We start from the raw sequence: 24,788 nt of genomic DNA on the forward strand, positions 1-24,788 counted from the left end.
ACTGCCCATGGACACTGGCAGAGAAGAAACAGGGAAGACCCTAGAGTGCCCAAGAACCAACTCACCCTGAACTGTACCCAGAGAGTCCCCAGGCAAGATGAGGGCCAATCTAGAACTTGAACTGACTTCTAGTGAGACAAGCTCTGCTCTTTGGTTCAAACTGTTGACACATGTCATGGTTAAGTCTTCCATGTTTCCAGACTCCACTGTACACCTTGCTGGTCTGGAAAGGGTCAGCTCCCGAGGCAAATGATAGATTAAACACAACAGCAAAGTATGAAAATTAATCGAGATATTTAATAGACAGTGCAAACCATAATTTCATCTGAATATAAATGTATGCACATGTTTCCGATGAGTTATCTATCAGTTATCACAAACAGCAACAAGGACCTTATAGCTATGTTAGAAAACTGTATAGCTGGAACTTAATTCTAACAATCTCACTTGCTCTCAAGAGAACACCATCCATTTCAAATCAATGTCACAAACTCCAGAAGAACAGGGGAGCAAGGGGGTGAGGAGTGGGCCAGGGTGGTAAACACAGGGCCAATACACAGGTGATGGACAGAAACACAGCTCTGGAGGAAATCAAAATCAGAAGCATTATTACAGCTAAGGGCAAGGAAAAGCCTATGGCTTTTGAAAAATGACTTTTCTGCCAGTACCATACAAGTACACAAAGAGATGTGCGGCAAGTCAACTGACTTACAAGGACAGAGGCTACATTTCAGGTCATTTCAACTGCAACCGGTCGACTCTTTCCATTGAGGATTCAGCAGTGGAGTCAGTGTAGTCCAGAAGCTCAATGTTGGATTTGCAAATACAGTTTATTTTACAGAAATTCAACATTATAAACAGCAGGCACTTCCCACCCCGCCCGCCCCCCTCCCTCCCCCCCGTCCCCCCAGGTGCAGACCATGCTATGCAGAGAGTGAGCAGCAACGCGGCCCTACTGCTTTGGAGTGAGAGTCGAGAGTGATGGAACCTGCCTGCACCACATCCTGCCTGCCCCGCACACGCACACGCCTGCTCGCTGCGCAGGCCACCACAGTCTGTCTGGGCCCAGCCCGCGCTAGACCCGTTACATGGATCCAGCCCAGTTCTCCAATTCCTTCATGTCGTCATCCTCCTCTTCTTTCTTCTTGGCTGTGTGAAGACAGAAAAGGCTATTTAGGATGACTGGTGCGTTCAATATGTTCTGGCCAGAAACGAGGGCTGCCTGTGCTCCATGGTGTCTGTCAAACAGCCCTGCCCTGTGGCCAGCCTCCTCTCCAGGCTGTAGGCAGACTGCTCCTTGGTGCCTAAAAGCTGCAACATGCAACTCTGGAAAACCAAGCACAGTTTGGCAGCACCCACCTTCCGCCTCCAGCAGACCCAGACAAAACAAGGATTCTATACAGAGGCCCTCAGGATTCCCACGAGGCTTCAGTCCCAGAGCCTGCAAGGTGGGAGGAGAGTGGGAAGAACCCCACAAGAGATCTAATCCTTGCCAACCCCCAACAACCCCCAACTCCACCTCAAGTGGCTTGACCCATGGCCACACAGCTCCAGGAGGCTTGCTGGATGGCCTCTGCCTACACAGGACTCCAGGCAGCTGACTTTACTTGAGGGGGCCATTTCCTCTTTATACACGGGAGAGGGAGGTGACCACAGCTGGTCATGCACTGCCCCCAGGGTTCTCTCTCATGCCACATCAAATTGCCTCGCTTTTTCTAGAAGTTCTGTGTGGATTACTTCTACCTGGGGGTGAAATATTGTGCAAGGGGATGGGGGAAGGGAAGAAATGAAGGGAGGAAATGAAGGTTTATAGAATCAGGTCTCTAAAGGAGTCAAAGCTGTTTCCTTCCCCCAGAGGCTGTCTCTAGGGGCCGGGGCTTTTGCAGGTGTGCACAGCACAGGATGCTAGAGAAGGGGAAAGAGCTGTCCTGGACTCACACTCTCACACGTTCTCACAGTGCCTGGAACTTTCTCTTCTTTAGTGAAATAGGAAAAATCATTCTAGAAAAGAGGCTCTCAACTGGGGGTGATCCTCCCAACCCCTACCAAGAGACATTTGGCCATGTCTAAAGATATTTTTGGTTGACATAACTCAGGGCAGTTTCTACTGGCATCTAGCAGAGGCCAGAGATGGTGCTGAACATCCACGGTGCACCGGACAACTCTGTCCCCACCCTCCATCTCTCGGCCCAGAGAGGTATCTGGCCATGTCCATAGCGTCAAGAAACCCTGTTCCAGAGAGAAACCAGAAAAAGCCAGGTGACACGGCCTCTATGGCCACTACAATGGATCCTGTCTGGTTCTCAATCTTGGGCAAGTTCAGGACACAAACCAAAGCCAACAGACCACAAGATCACCCGCCACATGACCTCATGGGTGTATCATGACTCTAGAAGCACTCACCAGGTTTTGATGGTAGGGCTATAGAGGGAACATTTGGTAGAGGGACTGTTTCAGGTCCACTGATTTCCAGCAAATTCTTGTCTAGTTCCTCCTGTTCTAGTTCTTCTAATTCCGCCATGAGCTCATCCTAGTAAAAGGAAACACAAAGTGAGTGCCCTCCCTGGGAATCCCAGCCCCCACGGTCATGCCTCCTACCTAATGCTCATGGAGACACACACCCCTCTGAGAAGGTCTGCGGGGAGGTGAACTCCAGGTTCCAGACCCTGTGATTCAAATATCCTAAAGCAGCTTCTACTGGGGAACGTATCACTGCTGCACATCACTGATGTAGACCTCTGGTGTCCTGCACTAGACCGTGAGCATCTGGGAGAGGGGATCGTTTCTTTGCTTTCCTATTTCTTTGGCTCAGAGCTGGGCACACAAGTGAATGCTCAGAAATGTTTGCTGATTTGAAATGAACTCGACTCATCCATTAAACTCCAGTGTAAAAACATGAAAACCCTGGTGTTGAGAGCCAAAGGTAAGAGCTGCAGGCTGTTTTCTTGGTTATACAGCAGGGGTCAGAAGGCACAAAGAAAGGTCCAGCAGAAAGGACCTGACCTTCAGGAGACACAAATCTAGCACACAGTGAAGTACCTTCAACAGGGGCTGGTACCGTATTTTAAAAACCTAAGAGACTCAAGGTCCCAAATTGCTACAGCAGAAACTGGCAGGTGGCCGAGATCCAGAGAGATACCCCCTCCTTGCTCTACCTTTCCCTCATGCTGGAGCTGTCTCAGGGCAAATCCTGTGAACTTCTCCAGGGCATAGTCATCTCTGCTGCCCAGCTCTGTGCCAGGGCCCACCCTGGAAAGGTGCAGGCTAGCTACTTGTTCAAATCAGTTAGTGACCTGAAGCCTGCTGAAGGGTCCTGATGAATGTTCCTTTACTCTACCTAAGCTTCTACCCCAAATAGGGAAAGTGTCCCTCAAAATGTAGAATTCAGGGAGGGTTAACACCATGCCCTGTCTCTGTCCAACTCCAAATGCTCCCTGCCTGAGAGCCTTCAAGAGCACATCAAGGGACAGCCTCAGGGTGTCATTTGTGAAGCTTATGGGATCTGTACAAAACTACTCACCTCGTCAAACTCTTCTCCAAACCCTACAGGTTTTGAAATTGCTGTTGAAATCTCCTCCGCAAGTTCTTGCTGGTCAGCAATGTCCTGCATTAACTCATCAACTTTATCGATGTCCCTTTAAATGCAATGGACAGGTATCATATCGATTGATTAGGCTGTGTAAAGAGGGCCTGCAAGGCAAGGCAGGAGCAGAAACTGGGCCCCACACAATCAGCTTCCCAGCCACACCCCCTGCAATGACTCCCTGTGAGGGGTTACTTGGCATTACTGCCTCCTCCCCTTTAAAATAGAGAATCATAGACTCAAGGGGACGGGAATGTCTTTAAGACACTACCCAGTCCAACACCCTATAGGTGGCACTATCAAGGTCCTACATGCAAATTAGTAAAGGTATCAGATAAGACTGCAGGGCTTTAACTCCTGGGCCAATAGCTCTTTTTCAAGTCCAAGGGTAACTCTGTACAGGGGGAAGTAAAAGCACAAATCACAGAAGACAGCCATGCCGTCTAATGGGCCTTCCATCTACTCAGTCCACCTATGGATCCTCTAGGACCCCAAAGGAAAGGCAAATTCTGCAAATATGCAGAATTTTCTTCTACACACTGACAATCACATAAACCTATATTTACTCAAGCCAATATATACACATATACGTCAACATTTGCACAGTATTTAATGAGCTGCACTCTGCTAGGTTTCTAGGAGAACACAGAAATGAGGCATATATGGTTCTCATTCAAGCAGCTTGGTCCAATGAACATCCACCCTCAGACAAAACCTCATTTATTTGAAAGCTACTTCTCCTGCAACCTCACATTTCTAAAGCAAGATCAGCAAGCTTTTTCTGCAAAGGGCCAGATAGTAAATACTTTAGAATTTATGGCCAGACAGTCTCTGTTGCAAATACTTAACCCTGCTGCGTAGCACAAAAGCTGCCACAGACAATAAGTAAATTAAGGGGCATGAGTGTATTTCAATAAAACTTTTAAGGCCAGGCAGTGACTCACACCTGTAATCCCAAAACTTTGAGAGGCCCAGGAGGGAGGTTCACTTGAGGCCAGGAGTTCGAGACCAGTCTGGGCAACACAGTGAGACCCCATCCCTACAAAAAATTTTAAAAATTAGCCAGGCATGATGTCACACACCTGTAGTCCTAGCTAGTCAGGAGGCTGAAGTGGGAGGATGGCTTGAGCCCAGGATTTTGAGGGTGCAGTGAGCTAGGATTGGGCCACAGCATTCCAGCCCAGGTGACAGACACAGCAAGACCTTGTCTCAAATAATAATAAAACTTTATTTACAAAAATAGATGGCAAGCCCAGAGGGTGCATTTTCCCACCCATTGGACAGCATAGCTGAGTACCCAAAAGGAAGCAAAAAAGGCTCCTAGCACCCCCAAATATATGCTGCCAAATCTAAGCACTACGACAAATGCAGATTTTCTAACTTTTTTTTTTTTTTTTATTGAGATGGAGTCTCATTCCATCGCCCAGGCTGGAGTGCAGTGGCGCAATTTTGGCTCACTGCAACTTCCACTTCCTGGGTTCAAACGATTCTCCTGCCTCAGCCTCCAGTAGCTGGGATTACAGGTGCATGCCATGACACCCAGCTAATTTTTGTATTTTTAGTAGAGATGGGGTTTCAACTATGTTGGCCAGGCTGGTCTCGAACTCCTGACCTCAGGTGATCTGCCTGCCTCAGCCTCCCAAAGTGCTGGAATTACAGGCATGAGCCACCTCGCCCAGCCCAAATGCAGATTGTATTCATGAGAGAGGCCTTCATTTGGAGCCTCCTTACCTTGGCCTTTAGTTACAACTGTAACAAGCTTGGTTATCTAGTTTCTTAGGCCACGGCCATGAGAGGTAGCCATGTAGGGGAAGAAGGACTGCTGAGGGCAAGATCATTGTCAATATGACAGCTACAGCCGGAGAGCAAGGGAGGAGGCAGAAAACGCCATCAAAAGCAGACATAGGAACAGACAGATCCAAAGCTCTTGGATGAACCACACATTTCAGGGCCCCTGACAGCATCAGGGAAAAATCATGGGCACCGATTGTAATCCCAGTTCTAGCCAAGCTCCCATGTCACACAGGGCAAATCAGCTTCCCTCTCTGGGACACAGCTTCCCCACCTTCACATTCACAGGTCTGGACAAAAGGACCTTCTAAAGGCCTTTCCAGCTTGAAACTATGCTCATCACAATAACCCTGAATTACTCAGAAAGTATTTTTGCATCCCATGAGATCTACTTCCAAAGGCACATCATCCATTTTCGGAGTTCCAAAAAAGAATGAGAATTAAAACAAACTCAGGTGCTCGAATAGGTAAGTCAAGGGATCCGTCTGCCCAAAGCCATGGCCTGGGTACGAGGCATTCTGGGACTAGCACTGAACTGTGGCGCAGGGGCGGGTGGACACGTACATGTTGTCATGGGCCGCCTTCATGGCCTTGGCGGCATAGCCCATGTTCTTGAGCACCTCGGTGTTGGTGTTGGCATTCTCCAGGGCCTCCCGCTGGAACTCAATGGTTGATAATGTGCCGTCGATCTGCGCCAGCTGCTTCTCATACCTCTTCTTACGCTTCAGTGCCTGGAGGGCCGCTACGTGAGGGGGAAAACAGGGTTTCAGAGAGTCCCGGCACAGGGTGAGGTTCTAGCATCACTGAGTCTTTTCCCCAACTCTACTGGAAGCACCTCTGTTGTTGCTTCCACTATAGCAGAGGGTTCATAAATTCTACACAAAGAGCACATTCAATTTTCTACAAAAACATAAAATTCACATACCTCAAAACACGGCCAGTAAACAAGCACACAAGCCAAAGTTCAACCCTCGGGTAACCACGCACACACACAAATCAAAGCATGGACAGCCACCCGAGGAAGAAGATGCTCTGGGGTCAAACTCCCTTAGGGTCAAAGCCCAGCTCACAGACCCAGGTGAGCTACTTGGCTTCCCAGATGGGGTCAGTGTGAGCAGCAAATGACATACTGTATGTAAACACCTGGCACATTCATCAGTGTGTATGCCCCTCAAAAAAAGCAGCTCTCATTATTATAAAGCAACTTTAAAGTACTATTTTATGCCAACTAAATTACAGAAATCATAAAGATAATGACTATACCAAATCCTAGATCAGTTTGGGTTAAAAATGCTATTTCACTCATAGCCAACAACTCTGTAAATTGTTACAATGCTTCCGAAAAGTAACATGGCAACACACAGCAACAACCATCATGATGTTCTTACCCTCTGACCCAGTAATTTCCTTCTGGAAATGTATTCAAAAGCAAGAAGCCCCATGCCTGAAGATGGCTACTACAGCATCCTCCATCATCGAAAACAAGACTAAACTAAAGAGCCAGACAGAACTCCTTGCCATGGCCAAACCTAGAGTCTGGCCATTTGGTTGGGTCAGTGGCATCATCTACCTTGGCCTCCTAGCACGCTGAGACCGTGGAGATCATCTCATGTTAAGGTCCAGTCAAGGCAAGCAATTTGACCAAGGTGAATCTGTGGCAGAACTGGGACCAAAACCACATCTCCCAACTTGAAACCCAGATTTCCTTCCCCTCACGGTCTCAGTTCCACTCTTCACACTGAAAAATATCTTTAGCACACATCTTAGATGATGTTGGGGCACAGGACACACCACCCCAAAATATGACTGTAGGAGACCAGAATATACCACCCCCAAAATATACTTCTTTGGCATATTTTGAGCTGGTTATTCTAAGAAACTAGAGTAGCTCGAAAAGCTGTCCTTTTGTTTAAAAAAAAAAACAGTACATCTAAGAAGAAAATCTACATTACTAAAAGTATCTGTGCCAGGAAGAGGGCTGCTCCAGACAACTTTTATTACCTAAGAGACCTTTTATCTGCATAACAACACATCCTTTATTCACCATACAGTAATTCTTCCCCTCACCCTCCCGTAAGTTGTGTCCCGCACAACAACCCACAAGCCCCTATTCTTTTCTGTAGCTCAGGATGCTATAAAAGCTTCAAGCATCTGACTCCTTCAAATCTCATATTCTGTGGGATTTCCACATGTACATATGTAACTAAATATGGTTTTTCTCTTGTTAATCTGTCTTATATCAATTTAGTTTGTAGCCCAGCCAAAGAAACTAGAAGGGAAGCTATTTTTTGCTCCCCTGCAATGGGCATCAAAAGCTAGGAAGGAGGCTTAGCACAGACTCTGTCAGAAGAAATGGCTGAGCTGGACTGGGCTGGGTCAGGAGCACTAGCCTCACACACACATACACTCAGCACACACACTCCCCCATGTCCTGGAGTTCTGGACCACGGCCATCTCCTGCAGACTGGAGGTCAAAACCCCCTCCCCCATGAGGCTGTGGTTTCTCCATATGTCACATGAATAGGTCCCATGCTCCTTCTACTCACACCCCCTGTTGGCCTGGGATTCCATCCGAAGGACCATTTGCCAAGGGAAAACGGTTTGGCCTGCGTATAGCACACAGTTCCTCCAAAAGCAGTGAAAAATTCTCCCAGCCAGTCTTTATAACAAATGCTGACCAAAATACATACATATACACATAAAGAGAACTCGTAAAACATCTGAACAACAATGATATGTGCCTCATTAAAATCTGAAAAGCCACTGAATCCGTAATCTCCCTTGATTCTGACGTAGGCCGGAATGGCCCAAGACTTTAAGAAACCCATCCTGCAGTCACACCAGGGGATCCTCAAGACCTTCACTCTCACCTTCTGTTAGCATTAAGTCATGCTCACTTCATAAGGGCCTCAAAATAGCGACCCTTTAAGGTTAGATGGTAAGGTTAGTTGATGAGGAAACTGAGCTTCAGAGATGTCCTGTGACTCAGCCCGGGTAACTGGCAGAGAGGGGACTTAAACCAGGTATGGAACCCCAAAGTCCCTGCCCTGCCATTATGTTATGCCCCCCACTTAATGAAAAAGGTAGGATACTGCCCTGGAGGGATCATCCAGTCCTGCAGTAAGTGACATGGGGACTGTGGGAACACAGAAGAGGGAATGCAAACCCAACTATTCCTTTGCTGAAAAATCCTCAGTAGCTCCGTTTGTCATATGGTTTAATATGGCCTGCCAGGTCCTGCAGAGGCAAGGCGTTAGAATTCTCTCTGCAAGCCCAAGACCTGGGAGCCCTAGGACAAGGTCTACAGAACCGCCTTTGCCATCAGTAATGTCAGAGGGAAAAGGTCCTGGGAGAGTCCTGTAAGTGCCCCAGGGCGTGGGGCTGCTGGCCTGCTTCCTGTGACTTCCTTGGTGCTGTGTTCCTTTTCCACAAAAGCCATACCCTAGACATACTCTAATCACCAAGTGATTGTGAATCCTTCCAAGATCAAGTGCCAATGTCCCACAGGTGCCCCTTTCCCAACTCCCCTCCAGCCAGCTCTATCACCCACAGCCCAGCCCATCATTAAGATTCACCAAGGCCTTCCAGACCAGGCACGCTGGCTCACGCCTATAATCCCACTACTTTGGGAGGCCGAGGTGGGTGGATCACCTGAGGTCAGGAGTTCAAGACCAGCCTGGCCACCATGGTGAAACCCCATCTCTACTAAAAATACAAAAATTAGCCAGACATGGTGGCACGCACCTGTAGTCCCAGCTACTCGGGAGGCTGAGGCAGGAGAATTGCTTGAACGCAGGAGGCGGAGGCTGCAGTGAGTCAAGACCATGCCACTGAACTCTAGCCTGGGTAACAGAGCAAGACTCCATCGCGGGGGCGAGAAAAAAAAAAGATTCACCAAGGCCTTCCAAGAGCCTGCTGCATGATGGTGAAGAAGCAGCGGCAGTCCCATCCACCTCCCATTTCATTTAATCATCCAGAGATCCCAAATGAACAAGGAGACTGGGGATCAGAAAGGTGATGCAGCTCACCCAAGTCATCCTTCTGCCAAGTGAGGAGGGGAGTAGTCTGTGTAACTCCCAGCTCTATGCTCTTCCTCACGGGCTCAGAATGACAGCAAGTGACTCTGAGACCGTTCATAAGAGCAAACACTTGGCCGGGCGCGGTGGCTCACGCCTGTAGTCCCAGCACTTTGGGGGGCTGAGGCAGGTGGATCACGAGGTCAGGAAATCGAGACCATCCTGGCTAACACGGTGAAACCCCATCTCTACTAAAAATACAAAAAAATTAGCCGGGTGTGGTGGCAGGTGCCTGTGGTCCAAGCCACTTGGGAGGCTGAGGCAGGAGAATGGCGTGAACCCGGGAGGCAGAGCTTGTAGAGAACCGAGATCACGACACTGCACTCCAGCCTAGGTGACAGAGCGAGACTCCGTCTCAAAAAAAAAAAAAAAGAGCAAACACTCTTTGACAGAGCTGCCTTGCTTTTCAGTGTCCTGAGTGTAGCAGGAGCTTGGTAAAATGCTTATGAAACTGATTTTATAGTCAGCTACATTCTTATATTTAAAACCAAAGTTATTTCCCTGTTAACATCATAGATTTAGAACTGCTTTTTTCCAATACATTTTCCATTGGCAGTGACTCCTTGTATGCCAATCCTAATTTCCTCTGACCTCCACCTCCCACTTCTAAAATCCCCCAAATAAATGATCTGGAAGCAATACCCAAATATACCAGGGAGGAAACCAAGAGCCCATCCCCACCCCGAATGAAATAATGCTGATATTATTTATCTTTGCAGATCAGCAATCCAGCACAATGACTGATACACAGTAAGTGCTTAGTATCTACTAAATTGAACCTCCAATTTCATTTGTCTTACAAGGTTTTCATGTATTCTATCCAGGGTTCTTCACGGGGGTTCCACCCATATTTTATCTCCCATGCACCTCTGACCCAGAGAATTGATGTCTTACTGAAACACAGGCTACAACAATCATTTGGCAGCATCCTTCCACTGCATTCCTCCTGGCCCATAAAACAGGGACTTCCTGCAAGCACCTGGCTGTAAGGTGTGCTCTCTCATACTGGGGACAGGACCTGAGCAAACAGTATGAGGGACAGTCCCGGGGTATCCCCCCAGGACTCCCCTTCCTGCCTGCAGTGTTCACACAGCCTCTTCCCCTCTACAGAGTGAACTGTCCAGGATGTTGATTTTTCTTATCTAGATCCACCTGCTGTCTGTGTTTCTCAACTGGTTGAGAATTCCAAAGAGAAAGGCTACATGATTAATTTTCCCCCACAGAAACACCTAAACATGCTTCATGAGTAAAGTCACCTTGAAAATAAACATGGGGTCAGCATCTGGGCTGCAGAAACAGATGCAGACAAATATTCACAGCACTTGAACCATCTCCTATGTCTTACAAATACGTGGCTCCGGTGGTGAGGTGTAACAGGGCAAACTAAAGGCTCAGAGGTATTAGAGTGCTTCCACAAGTAAAACGCCATTCTTCTTGAATACTATTATACTTAGTAAAACTTCCTCCATGCCAACATTATTTCTGACCACAGAAATTTGCTATCTGTAACCAACCCAATGTTTTCATAAATATTAAATATATACTGGTTCTTAATGTTTTGCCTTAACTTCTCCAGATTCCTGATGGTTAGATTAAAAAACAAGTACCCAGTTAAAGAGAAGCTGTTCATCTAAATCAAATATTCAAAAAAGAGATGTCTAAAGAAATCCATTTTCTGCCAGAGAACCCCCAGCGTCATTTATAAACACAATAGCTTTAACAATTGAAATCTAACCCAGGCCAATAGAAGTTTAAGAGGTTGCTTTTAGATGGGAAAAAACAGTCCTTGGAATCTCCATATTTAATTATGCCTTTGCCAGTTCCAAGAGAGTAATTACAGCAGCAATTACAGAATCTAATAACCAGCTTTATTGGCTGTGAAAGCTGAAGCAAAAACAACTCCAACCATGTTGAAATAAACATTGGTCTCCAGACAGTTGCTTCATTAGCCCCTCCAAACAGCTATTTAGAGGAAAGATACAGAACAGATACCCTAAGAAGCAGAGACCAGTCAAAAAGACGTTCACCCAGGATGGAAACCCTTTCTGTGAGTCAACAGTTAGTGATTACAGAAACCATTTTTAGAGAACACATCAGTTCGATACAACTAGACAGCACATTCTTTCTCCTAGTCAAACATGACTTCTCTGAAAAGTCTGCCTGTCCCAGATCTGGGGGCATCCAGTATAGGGGCAAATAGCCCAGGGCATCTCAATAGATGCCAAGAAGTCATAACTATACACTCATTACTAGTATAGAGAAATTCAGGCATGGAGGGAAGAAGGGCCCAATAATATGCTCTCACTAAACGAATGGCAGTGTCTACAGTCCTTTTGAAGACCCCAGAGTCTACATTTGAAGTCATCTAACAGAAGGTACGGGGCTGGGAGGGAAGAGGGCTGCTGCTTTCCCACTCTCAGCGTGAACGACAAAGCAAATGAACACACTCCTGAGGACACTTACACACAAATGTAACACCAGGACTCCAGCCTAAGTGAGTGTTCTGAAGAACCCTCAGCAGCCTGGTCCCAGTAGGGCTACTGGCAGGCAGGGAGCCGAGCAAGGCTGAGGGAGTCCCACTTTGCCTGCCTCCAGCAATCACTCAGATAGCTCCTCCCAGATCATTCTGCCAGTGAATAAACTCAGATATTCAGGGTGCCCTTAGCCAGGAGAACTATGCCTGGCCCTCAAGCCACTGGTTGCTCTGCTGGATGGAGGAAGTGATGGGGGTGTCACCTGCCCTGTGTGTATGGGCAAGAAAAGACCCAAAGTCAAGTCTACGGCCATACCATTCTGAACATGCCCAATCTTGTCTGATCTCGGATGACCCAAAGTCAAAACAACACAGTTAACCACCAATGTCAAAGAAACCCATTCTCCTGTAAAGATGGTTATCAGTGACCTTCCTTGCACCACATGGCATTAGATATCCCACCAAACTTTGACTAAATAAGAGTTACGATCGGCCGGGCGCAGTGGCTCACGCCTGTAATCCCAGCACTTTGGGAGGCCGAGGCGGGTGGATCACGAGGTCAGGAGATCGAGACCACGGTGAAACCCCGTCTCTACTAAAAACATACAAAAAATTAGCCGGGCGCGGTGGCGGGCGCCTGTAATCCCAGCTACTCCGGAGGCTGAGGCAGGAGAATGGCATGAACCCGGGAGGCAGAGCTTGCAGTGAGCCGAGATCGCGCCACTGCACTCCAGCCTGGGCGACAGAGCGAGACTCTGTCTCAAAAAAAAAAGAGTTACGATCATGGCATCAAGAATACAGGGAGCTTGAGGAGCTCTTGGAGATAATGAAAACCAACCCCTCATTAGATAACTGAGAAAAATGACGTCCAAAACAGGTGGCACAGCTTGCCAGGACCACAGCTCACCGCAGTGCACAGTGAGACAGAGAAAGAACCACGACTACAACCCAGGTCTCTAGCCCAGGACTCTTTCCACCACCTCAAGTCTGTTGTCTCCAAATTTAGTTGCTACAAATAAATCAGCAGTTCCCCGTGCCATAAGGAAAACAGTCTGCCTAATGTTCTTTCATCCGGTTTCCAAACCCTGCCCTTGATAAACTCCATTTTAAAGCTCATGCTGACACATGAAAGAACCAAAAAGCTACCTGGTTTGCTCTCCTAAGTCCCCAGATAGAAGGGGGAAAAAAAGAATGGGAAAGAGGTGCTAATCGGGCTGGTTCAAGAGTACCTTTCCCTAATGAGTGCTGTTGATACACCTGCAGTTTCAGAAGGCAGGGCAGGGCTAGGCTCTCACTTCTCTACCCTGTGTGAGGGTGCCTGGGACAGCATGGGCAAACAGAAAGTTATCAGAAACCAAAATGCACAAAATGCACTTTGGAAGCCCAGACAGAGGCTGTTTTGTGTCCACTGTTGCTCTGAGTGTCACCAGCTCACCTGCAGGACAAGGGCCTCATCCTGTAAAAGCCTTGGAACGCTGTCCCTGACATTGCTGTATTTATTCCCACACAGCTGGAGAGTTCAGGCTAGAGGTGCAGACAGCTTTTTCCAGAGCAGCCTCCTTCTCTGTGATGTATCTCCCTGTTCCTCTAATTTGCTCTCCGTGGCCTGGAGCTAATGCACTCCATTTAGAGATGGTAAAATAAGTACTTGTGTATGACCAGGAAATCGGAGTCTGAAACCCTGCTGACTTCATCAGCAAACACATAGGGAGTACAGTACTCACTGCAAGGAAAAATTCTAGACAGAAAGAAAGAAGCCCCTTATCTGTTTGAAAGGGACAAAGATGAAAGAAATAAGCCCCACAACTAACAACCTAACATCATATCAAATGCTCCAAATCATTTAAACAATACAAACAAAGTGTGTTCCGTAAAAGGCATGATAAAACACACTCTGCAGTCAAACAAGCTTAGGAAATGCTGGGTCACATCAAGTTACAACGGTCATTTAGGGAGTCCAGTTGTCCAGCTTCCAGTTTCACCTCCACCATCAAGTAGATTACTTAATCTCACTAATAAACCTCATGATAACAACACGCACCTCACAGGGTTATTGTGAGGATTAAAATAAAGCATGCATGTAAAGCACCTGGCACACGGCATGACATGTAAATGTTGGTCACTGGTATTATTTACTGCGGGACCTCCCAGATCCTATTTTGATAGGAAGAAAACACCGACACCTAACTGGCTCACCAAAAAAAAGAAAGAAAAAGAAAAGACAAGAAAAACCAACAAGACATACACCGACATCTGTGAAACACAGCTTGGGAGAAACCAATTTAAAACCACCTGATCATTTGGCCAACGCCAGCTTCATCAACCCCTGCCCTTGGCTGATGCCGGCCAGCACTGGGGCACAAAGAAAAGAATACGAAGCTTGGTACCAGTAGACCAGGCCAGAATCCCAGCCCTGAAGGTGGGTGTCAGGTAAGTTATTTCACATCTCTGAACATGTTCGTCAGATGCAAGATGGGGGTGAAACCACTACCCTAAGGACAGACGAGAAAGATAATCACTATGCAAACACTTGATGAATGTGAGCATTCTCTCCGTCTTGACTGTTTCCCCCCCGCCTCTCTTTCCTTGCCTGTGTCCAACATTGTCTCTGGGGATCTCTGCATCTTCCTGTCCCCTCTTTTTTTTTTTTTTGAGATGGAGTCTCACACTGTCACCCAGGCTAGAGTGCAGTGGCGCAATCTCGCTCACTGCAACCTCCGCCTCCCGGGTTCAAGTAATTCTGCCTCAGCCTCCCAAGGAGCTGGGCTTACAGGCGCCCGCCACCACGCAGTGGTGTCCTGTCCCCTTTCCTAGCCTAGTATGTCTAAGAAAGAGTATACAGTTATGGCATAGTGGAGAAAAAGTTAATATATAACAGCAGCTAACATTTATGAGAAGCTTCCTGGGTGCCATGATTGGTGCTTTCAGGGCAATGAAAAATTGATACTTTCCATGCTCACTAGTTCTTCCCAACAACCTATCTATGAGGTAGGTACTGTTACTGTCCCACTTGAAAGGTCAGGGTATTGAGGCTCAAAGAGTTTATCACCTGCCCAAGTCATACAGTTAGGCAGTGGCAGGCCTGGGATCAAAGCCAAGCTGCCTATCTGCAAAGGGCATGTTCTTTCTTTGCAGAAGAGCGTCTACCCTGCACCAAGCAGGCAGCTGGGCCTGCTTCTGCCTGAGCCTGGGGATCTGAAAGCCCTGAAGGCCTTCCCCTCCCCATGGACCCCACAAGCTAGCAGCAGTCTGGCACCAATGGCATCCAGTGGGCTGCCTGTTCTGCCCACAAACTGTCCACTAGCGACAGTCCAGACGGTATGCAGTAAAAACCTCTACCTGGAAAAAAATTACTTTTCTAGTAGATTTTAAATTGGTTAAAAGCACATGGGATAAAAATCCAACCATTATTATCATCCTCTCTACACTTAGGTCGATGACTCTACATAGCTGGAAAGTTTGCTGTGAGCTTTTTTTTCTGTTTTAAAGAAAAAATGTCTTCTTCCCTCATGTCTACCCTAAACCATAAGCTCCTCCAGGATGGAACCTCCATCTTTGTGCCCCTAACAGCAGAGACAAGGAGAAGGGAGGGGCACTCCATAACACCCAACTTGACCCTGCCATTTCCTCACTTGTCGGTGCCCCCTGTCCTCTCACCCTGTAATGGCTTCCAGATCTTTTCCCGGGTCCTAAGAGAGCCTTTCCTCCACATTCTGGAGGGCCCAGGGACCAAAGCTACAAGAACCTCTGTCACTTGCCCACTTTTTTCCTGTGTCAACCCACACTGGAATTGCTAGAACCCTAAAACCAAAAGGTCAGGGGCTTATTATTAGGGACAATGAGCCTAGGACCTCCCCTGTGACTATACCTGGAGGGAAGTAGCAAAGACCCAAAGTAAGCAGCAGATTATTCTAGACTGGGTCAGCAGGAGTGGCCCAGGGCATAAGGAAGGAGAGAAATGGCCACAGGAGTCAGGGTCACCAAAGGGAACAGTGCAAGGCCTATCTGGGCTGCCTCCTCCTGCTCCCCAAAGGGCAGCTGATCAGGAAGAGAAGGGATTTCACTTCCTAGACCCAGCAGGCAGCCCTGGAGTAGCTCTTGGTGATCAAGATAACTCAGGGCCAGGAGGGGGAAACCAGGATACTGGGAAGGAAAGTGACCTTCCCCTGGTTAGTGAGGGCCATAGTCATTCAGCCTGTGCCCTGGAATCCAAGGCCAAAGTTCTTTCCTATACACCAGCCAGGCTGCAGAATTTCATGTAAACAGTGATCAGAGGCTAAAACTGAGCGCCCATGCAGCCCACAGATATGTCTTCATTTGTCCCATGTCTTAAGTCTTGTCTTAATATGTAAATTTGAATATTACATATTTCACATAAAAATCCAGATTTTTGGCTTCCTTTTGTAAAGATGGAGTATCTGGCAACACTGAGCCCACACCGCCACCTAGCAACGATCTACTAGAGCAGAGCAGCAGCCACCCCTTTCGGAAGGGGCACATACTTTCCAGTCCGTCTCAGAGCCCACTACTGCCCACCAACTTCTGCCTGGACACATTACTCATTTACATGTCCTGACCAGTCCCTGTAACATCTGACACTAATCTTACATCCAGAGGAAACTGCTAGGAGTTATCTGGTATAATCCCTTGCTTTCAGGCAGTTAAGGCTGTGTTCAAGTTAAAGATAGGCAACTGATGTCATAAAGGTTCAACAACCTGCTCAAAGTAACAAAGTTAAAGGTACTTGACAAGGAGGAATCCAAGCCAGGTGCGCCGAACAGGAGACTTGTATCTAGACACAACCTGCAACATGGGTCCTGTGATTCCGAATCTGGATTCTAGTTCCAACTCTGCCATGACTAAAGTATGTCACTGAGCAAGTCCCCTCATTTCCTAGGGCCTCAGACTCCTCATCAAGGACACAAGAAGGGCGGATTAGGTGCTCTCTCTAGGTCTTCCTCGAGCTCTAACAATAGGTGAACCCATATAGTTCTGAGATTTCCAATAACAGGATTGAAACAAACACAAAAGGCTCTTTCTGGTTGATCTTGTGTGATCCAGAAAATGTAATTAACATCCATATGCTCCATTTCCTGACTGCTTCACATAATCAAGTTTTTCCTGCCCAATAAAATAAGCAGTCTTTCTTATTTTAACTGGCTTCACAAACTGAGTTAGAAAGATCAGAAACTCCCTTTAGCCTCTGAAGTAGCACTCAGATCCAATGTGAGCCACAAATGTCACTCAGGAAGTAAAGGTAACTATAGTTAGAATATGAACACAGACACCTTCACCCTCCGTCTCCTTACAAGTTCTGGCACTGCCTCCCTCCTCTCTCTGAAATTCCTCTCTCCTGTCAGCCTTGAGGGATCCCCTAACCTGGTTCCCTTGCCCCAGAGGCCACTCCTTCTTGGTTGAAGCTCAAATCTTAAAAATCTTGATCCTGGGTTCTTTCTTTTTTTGTTGTTTTTGTGAGACAGGGTCTTGCTCTATTGCCCAGGCTGGAGTGCAGTGGCACAATCTCAGTGCACTGCAACCTCCAACTCCCAGGCTCAAATGATCCTCCCATCTCAGCCTCCCAAATAGCTGTAGCCCAGGCTGGTCTCCAACTCCTGAGCTCGAGCAATCTAATCCACCTTGGCCTCCTAAAGTGCTGGGATAACAGGAGTGAGCCACCGCACCCGGCCAGTTCTTCCTTTCTCACATGAACTAACACCTGTTCTGAGTGTCGTATTTTATTATTATATTTAATCCTGACAATAAGGAATTCGTCTTACTAGCCAATTTTACAGATGAAGAGGTTTGAGGCCTGGAGAGATTATCTCAAAGCTTGTGAATAACCAACCAGCAGAGTCAGGATTCAAATACAGACTCTTCCTTCTGCTTCTAGCCAAGACAGGATGGCAGGGACTAGATTTACCCCTAGCCCAAGAGAAATGAATTAACAGTTTTTGAGACATTGGACATCAAGCAAAAGAGGACAGTGATCCAAGTTGAGCCCTACGATCACACCCAGTTGATTGCTGAGAGTTTCCAGGCCAAGGAGCAGGCAAGGAAAACCCAAGCAGAGCCCAGCAACTTCCTGAATTGATGAGATAGAGCTGAGAGTCTGGGGAGACCAATGCAGCTGGAGTTCACGAGAGTACCTGAGGAGAGAGCTGCATGGAGAGAGAAAACCCCTGAGAGCCACGGAGGGTCCTCCTCAAGTATTCAGCAGAATACTGATCAGCACCCATGTGTGAAAAAGCTACCTAAGGCCAGGGAAAGAACCACTCAAAAGGATGACAGAGAATAAATAATATTAAGTACTCTCATGGGGCCAGTCATAGTGCCTCTTCCTCAGCTAGATTGGAAAAGCCTCATAATCCTTCTTGGAGGGCCTTCAGGAGGGCCTTGTCTTAACAGTAGGGATTAACTAGCCCTATACTAGATAAACACTGCTCTGGGTCTGCCTAATAATTCTTAGACCCAAGACCCAAAAGGCAAACTGTTACCAAAAACTTGTGCCCCCAAAACATAAAGAATATAGGAAGACAGAAATATTCAGTACCCAACAAGGCAAAATTTACATTTGACATCTAATCAAAATCTACCATTTATGCAAAGAAATGGGTAAATAACACCCATGATGCAGAGCAAAATCAACAAATTGCAAGTAACCCAAACTAACGCAGATGTCAAAATTAGCAAGGAGATTAAAACAGTTATAGCTATAGTCTATATGCTTAAAAAGCGAAGGAGACACAGGGAAGATATTTGCTATGGTTTGGATATGGTTTGTTTGGCCCCGCCAAGTCTCATGTTGATATTTCATCCCCAATGTTGGAGGTGGGGCCTAGTGAGAGGCATCTGGATCATGGGCGCGGATCCCTCAGGAATGGCTTAATGCCATTCTCCAGGAGTAAGTGAGTTCTTACTCAGTTCCTGAAAGAGCTGGTTGTTAAAAAGAGCCTGGCACCTCCTCCTCTCTCTCTCTCTTGCCACACACATAAGCTCCCCTTCGCCTTCCACAATGAATGGATGCAGCCTGAGCCCTCGCCAGCAGCAGATGCTGGCACCATGCCTCTTATACAGCCTGCAGAACTGTGAGCCAAATAAACCTCTTTTCTTTATACATACCCTAGCCTCTGGTATTTCTTTAATAGCAACACAAATAGACTAAGATAATCTTTTTAAACACCTACATGGAGCTTCTAGAGATTAAAATTATTACATGGATTAACAGCAGATCAGACATTTCATTGATGAAAAGATTTGTAAACTTGAATAGCAATAAAAACTATCCAAAATGAAATACAGAGAGAAAAAAGAATTTTAAACATCAGCAGAGCAGCAGTGCGGTGTGGGATAACTTCAAGTAACCTATATACATGTAACTGGAGTCTCCAGAGGAGGAGGGCAGGTGAATAAATATTTCAAGAAATAACGGCCAAAAATTTTCCACTTTGACGAAAACTATAAACCCACAGGTATGAGAAGCTCAATGACCCTGGAGCTTAAGAAACATGAAGACCACATATACCAAAGCACATCATATTAAAAGTGCTCAAAATCAGTAATAAAAAGAAAATCTTAAGAGCAGACAAAGAAAAAATACATATTACATATACTGAAATAAAGATGACAACGATTTCTCATAGAAAACAATGCTAGCAAGAAGACAGTGGAGCAATATTTTTGAAGAATCTCATTAATTCTATCACCCGGGATGGAATTTAATAATTAGGAATCATAGGCCAGGTGAGATGGCTCAGGCCTGTAATCCCAGCACTTTGGGAGGTCGAGGTGGGCGGATCCCTTGAGGTCAGGAGTTCAAGACCAGCCTGGCCAACATGGTGAAACCTCGTCCCTACTACAAAAATTAGCCAGGCGTGGTGGCATGTGCCTGTAGTCCCAGCTACACGGGAGGCTGAAGCAGGAGAATCGCTTGAACCCAGGAGGTGGAGGTTGCTGCAGTGAGCCGAGATCACGTCACTGCACCCCAGTTGGGCGACAGAGCGAGACTCCATCTCAAAAAAAAATAAAATAAAATAAATTAGGAATCACAAACAGAAAATCTGTTAAATCCCCACATATTTAGAAACTAAATAATATACTTCTAAATAAGTCATAGGTCAAAGAAGAAATGAAATAGGAAATCAGAAAGTATTTTGAACTGAATGAAAATAAAAACACAACATATCAAAATTTGTGGGATGCCACCAATGTGGTACCTTAAGGGAACTAAAAGCCTACGCTAGAAAAGAACAATCTCAAATGGACCTCAGCTTCCACCTTAACAAGCTAGAAAAAGACCAGCTTGGGACTGAGCAACATGGCAAGACCTTATTTCTATTAAAAATTTTTTTCAAAAATTAGCCGGTGGCGGGCACCTGTACTGTCCCAGCTACTTGGGAACTGAAGCAAGGAAGATCACTTGAGCCCAGGAGTTTGAGGCTTCAGTAAGCTATGATTGTGCCACTGTACTCCAGCCTAGGTGAGAGAGTGATAACCTGTCTCCAAAAAAAAATAAAAATACAAATAAAGGGCAAACAAAATCCAAAGTAAGCAGAAGAAAGGGAATAAAGATCAAAGTGAAAAATCAATAAAAGACAAAAAAGAAACAAAAGAGAAAGAAGGTCAATGAAATAAAATTCTAGCTCTTCGAGAAGTTCAATCTTGTTGTTGAACTTCTACCCAGAATGACCAGGAAAAAAAGATTACTGGTATCGAGAATGACAGATGTGATATCACTACAGACTCCAGGAATATTAAAAGGATAAAAAGGGGATATTATGAACAACTTCATGACAATACTAGAAAAGGTAAAGCAACTTCATACCAATACTACAAAGGATGCAACAGCTTAGATGAAACAGGCAATTCCTTTGCTCATTCTACTGTACCAGGAATTACACTTTGCTCATGACACCCTGCTAGGGAACTAGGGACAAAAATGATACAGTCCCAAGGCTGAAGGAATTCACAGGCCAGCAGATATGGACAATGTAATACAATGACAGAGGTCAGCACAGGACACTTACTATGGATGCCTAGAGGGGGGAAACTAACCTTTGGAGTTATCATGCATTTTAAAGGATGGTAGGAGACAGCCCAGAGGAATATATCCAAGCAGCAGGAAAAGAGAGGCATGAGAAAATAGGGGAGGGAGCAAGGAAAGATAAAAGCTAAAGAGAGAAACTCAAGGACAGACTTGGATGTCTTGTTAAGGAGCTGCTGGAATCTATCCCAGGGTTAGCAGGAAGCCATTGAAAGATTCAAAGCAGGACAGGAACGTGATCAGATTTACATTTCGGAAAGATCCCTCTGGCTGCTGTGGGGAGAAGGGGCTGGCAACCACTGCAATAATCCAGAGGGTGTGGATTTCAAGAGCCTGAACTGAGGCCACAGCAGAAGGGCTGCCCAGGAGAGGGTGAACTTGAGAGATACCAAGAGGGAAGACCATGGGCCTGTATCACCTGTTTGAATGTACAAGAGGAGGAAATGGAGACTGAGTCAGGAATAAGTTCCAAGTTCCTGGCTGGGGCAACCAGGTGGTGGAGATGCCATTTCTCAGAGAGACTAGTAATCCAGGGAAGAGAAGATAAGGCAGGGAGGGAGAAACTATTCTCCCAGATCTTTCTGTGGGGCCATGGGCTTCAAAATTCAAGTTAGCACCTGAAGTTTGAATTAACATTCTCTAAACCCATATGAGGAGGATGGAATTCAGGGACTTCAGAGTGGGTCAAATCTAAATCATTTCTGGCTGGCCGTGGTGGCTCACGCCTACAATCCCAGCACTTTGGGAGGCCAAAGCAGGTTCGCTTGAGGCCAGGAGTTTGAGATCAGCCTAGGCAACATAGTAAGACCCTGTCTCTACAAAAAAGAAAAAAATTTTTTTTAATTAGCCAGGCATGGTGGTGCACACCTGTAGTCATAGCTATTTGGGAGGCTGAGGTGAGAGGATTGCTTGAGCCCAGGAGTTTGAGGTTACAGTGAGCTATGATTGCTCCAATGCACTCCAGCCTGGGCAACAGAACGAGACCCTGTCTCTTTAAAAAAAAAAAAAAAAAAAAAATCATTTATTGTAAAACTATAAAGAGCACAGGATTCAAAGGTAACCTAATTACTACCATTCATACATGGGTGTGTCTCAGGAGAATATACAGGTATAGTATATGTTTGTAACTGCAAAGACTATCTCAGGGCCTTGTAATTGGTCATTTCTGGGAAGGCAGTAACTGAGACAATGAAGGCACTTTTAAAATTATGTACCATTTACATGACTACCTAATCAAAACAAACAAAAACAACAGTCCATTTCTTCCTCATCCCCAGACATGGAAAGGCAGTTATATTTAAAGAAGCAAATCATTTACTAAGAACAACCTGATTATGACTGGCACTGGCGCTTTGGTGTGGCCCTCCGGGTGGAATGAAGGCACTGATTGAGCTCCTCCCCCACCCGCCAGGTCCCAGGCTGGATGCTCTTAGCCAGGCTTGCTTGAGGTGACCAGGTTCTTGGCTGGGACAGAGGGGAAACAGCCTGCTTTGGGTTTCCGTTCCCAGGCTGGCATGCACTCTTTCTTTTCCGACTGGCTTTTCTTCCTCTGCTTCCAGCTGAATCCATGCCAACAAGGGCCCCCTTCTGCCTGAGCAAGCATGAGAGCACCCTGGCAACCGAGATGACAACGGAGGTATGGGGGCTGGGGACGTTTGTGGGGAAGTTGGGAAGAGAGTGAAATGCCGGCAGAAAAATACTTCCAATGTGCACGCTTGTTAGAAAAGCAAGGCAAGAGGGAAAACCCAACTAGCCTTTTATGCTTTTGGAATCAAGAGAGACATGATGAAGGGGTTGGAGACAAATGATTTTCCTTGCCCAAAAGGCAGCAAGGGGTGAAGGGCACATGAAGCTGATTCTCTTTTGGGAAAAGGTAGTCTTGCCTCGTCCTTAAAAAATGCGGCACAGGTCAGACACAGTGGCTCACACCTGTAACGTTATGTATACCTTACCACAATTAAAAAACAAAAACAGTCGGTTCATGGGTTTGTTATCCGATCTTCCCTGCTGAACACTGTCCCTTACAACTGTATATGTGAAAATAATAAAATTAAAGAACGAACTCCAAACTGCACAGAATTACCAGACACTGAAACACTGAGAGAACATAATCTCTGAGGCCAGGTGCAGTGGCTCATGCCTGTAATCCTAGCACTTTGGGAGGCCAAGGCAGGAGGACCACTTGAGGCCAGGAGTTCAAGACCAGCCTGGGCAACACAGCGAAACGTCATCTCCACAAAAATTTTTAAAACTTAGCTGGGCAGCGGGCACGGTGGATAACACCTGTAATCCCAGCACTTTGGGAGGCCAAGGTGGGTGGATCACTTGAGGTCAGGAGTTTAAGACCAGCCTGGCCAACACAGCGAAACCTCATCTCCACAGAAACTTTTAAAACTTAGCTGGGCGGCCGGGCGCAGTGGCTCATGCCTGTAATCCCAGCACTTTGGGAGGCCGAGGTGGGCAGATCACTTGAGGTCAGGAGTTCGAGACCAGCCTGGTCAACATGGTGAAACCCTGTCTCCACTAAAAATAGCCAGGAATGGTGGCACGTGCCTGTAATCCCAGCTACTTGGGAGGCTGAGGCAGGAGAATCGCTTGAACCCAGGAGGTGGAGGTTGCAGTGAGCCAAGATCACGCCACTGCACTCCACCCTGAGTCTTGTGACAAAGCTGTCTTTGTTCCCTTTGTCTTTTTAGCTTGTGACAAAGCTAAAAAAAAAAAAATTAGCTGAGCATAGGTGGTCTCAGCTACTTGGGAGGCTGAGGTGGGAGGATCCCTTGAGCTGTGGAGGTCCAGGCTGCAATGAGCCATTTTCATGCCAGTGTATTCCAGCCCGAGTGACACAGCAAGACCCTGTCTCAAAAAAAATTAAAAAAAAAAACAAAAAACTCTGTTCCTTTGAACAATTAATTCACAGTGCTAGATTATAATCTGATTGTTTAGAAAATAATATAAAGAAAGGAAAGTCAGAAAGCAGCCTCCCTACCAAGAAAAACAATACCTCACGGGTCCTAAAGTAGTCAATCAGAAAACAAAAGGTAAGGAGTGCTATGGACTGACCTGTATCTCCCCAGAATTCATATGCTGAAGCCCTGGCCCCAGTGTGGCTGCATTTGGAGATGGGGCCTCTTGGAGGTAATTAAGGCTAACTGATATCACAAGTCCTAATCTGACAGGACTGTTAGCCTTATAGGAAGAGAGACGCCCCCGCTCTCTATACACTCCCCACAATGCACTACACACACTCCACGGAAAGGCCATGTGAGGACACAGCAAGAAGGCAGCTGTCTTCCAGACGGGAAGAGAGCTCTCACCAGAAACAGAACTACCCAGCACCTTGACCATCAACTGAGTCTCCAGAACTGAGAAAATAAATTTCTGTTGCTTAAACCACCCAGTCTATGGTATTTTGTTAGCTTGTCAGCCCAAGCTAACTAATACAAGGAAGATAAGCACTACAGATGCCCAAGCCATTCAAAATCTTTCAGCCTGGCCACGGTATCCCCCATACCCTCTTGCTGTAGGGCTTGCAGGTCCCTCCCCTGAGATGATTAACAGCCTCAGTGTCTCTCCCACTTCGGCACCTTGCTTTTCCTGGCTCCACATGCTGAGGGAACCATCAAATGTTTCTGCCACTCCTTTCATCCTCCTCTTCACCACCACCCTCTTCTAGCCAAGCTTCCTTCCACATCCTGCTGAGCACTCCACCAGAACATCTTCATTCTCCACCACACGTGAGACTTGGTTCTCATTCCAGCTCTGCTGCCAGTCAGATCTGGTCAAATCAAAGTCTGTTTCCTCATTTGTAAAATGGGAGTGGGGGAA

At 46.5% G+C, this 24,788-nt stretch overlaps 1 protein-coding gene across 1 annotated transcript in view; it reads right to left on the reverse strand.

Moving 5' to 3' along the window:
* Positions 1 to 277: 277 nt before the first annotated feature.
* The window catches only part of CHMP4B (charged multivesicular body protein 4B), a 43,530-nt gene continuing 19,019 nt past the window's right edge, over positions 278 to 24,788 (reverse strand). Inside the window, exons 2-5 of the mRNA XM_055265572.2 lie at positions 5,939 to 6,116; positions 3,521 to 3,635; positions 2,404 to 2,530; positions 278 to 1,149 (exon numbers count right to left, since the gene is read on the reverse strand). Coding sequence (XP_055121547.1) covers positions 1,085 to 1,149; positions 2,404 to 2,530; positions 3,521 to 3,635; positions 5,939 to 6,116 — 485 coding nt within the window. The 3' untranslated portion in view covers positions 278 to 1,084. The remainder of the gene's footprint in view (positions 1,150 to 2,403; positions 2,531 to 3,520; positions 3,636 to 5,938; positions 6,117 to 24,788) is intronic.

Source organism: Symphalangus syndactylus, chromosome 24 (genome assembly GCF_028878055.3).
Source record: "Symphalangus syndactylus isolate Jambi chromosome 24, NHGRI_mSymSyn1-v2.1_pri, whole genome shotgun sequence".
In the NCBI taxonomy this organism is placed as follows: Eukaryota; Metazoa; Chordata; class Mammalia; order Primates; family Hylobatidae; genus Symphalangus; species Symphalangus syndactylus.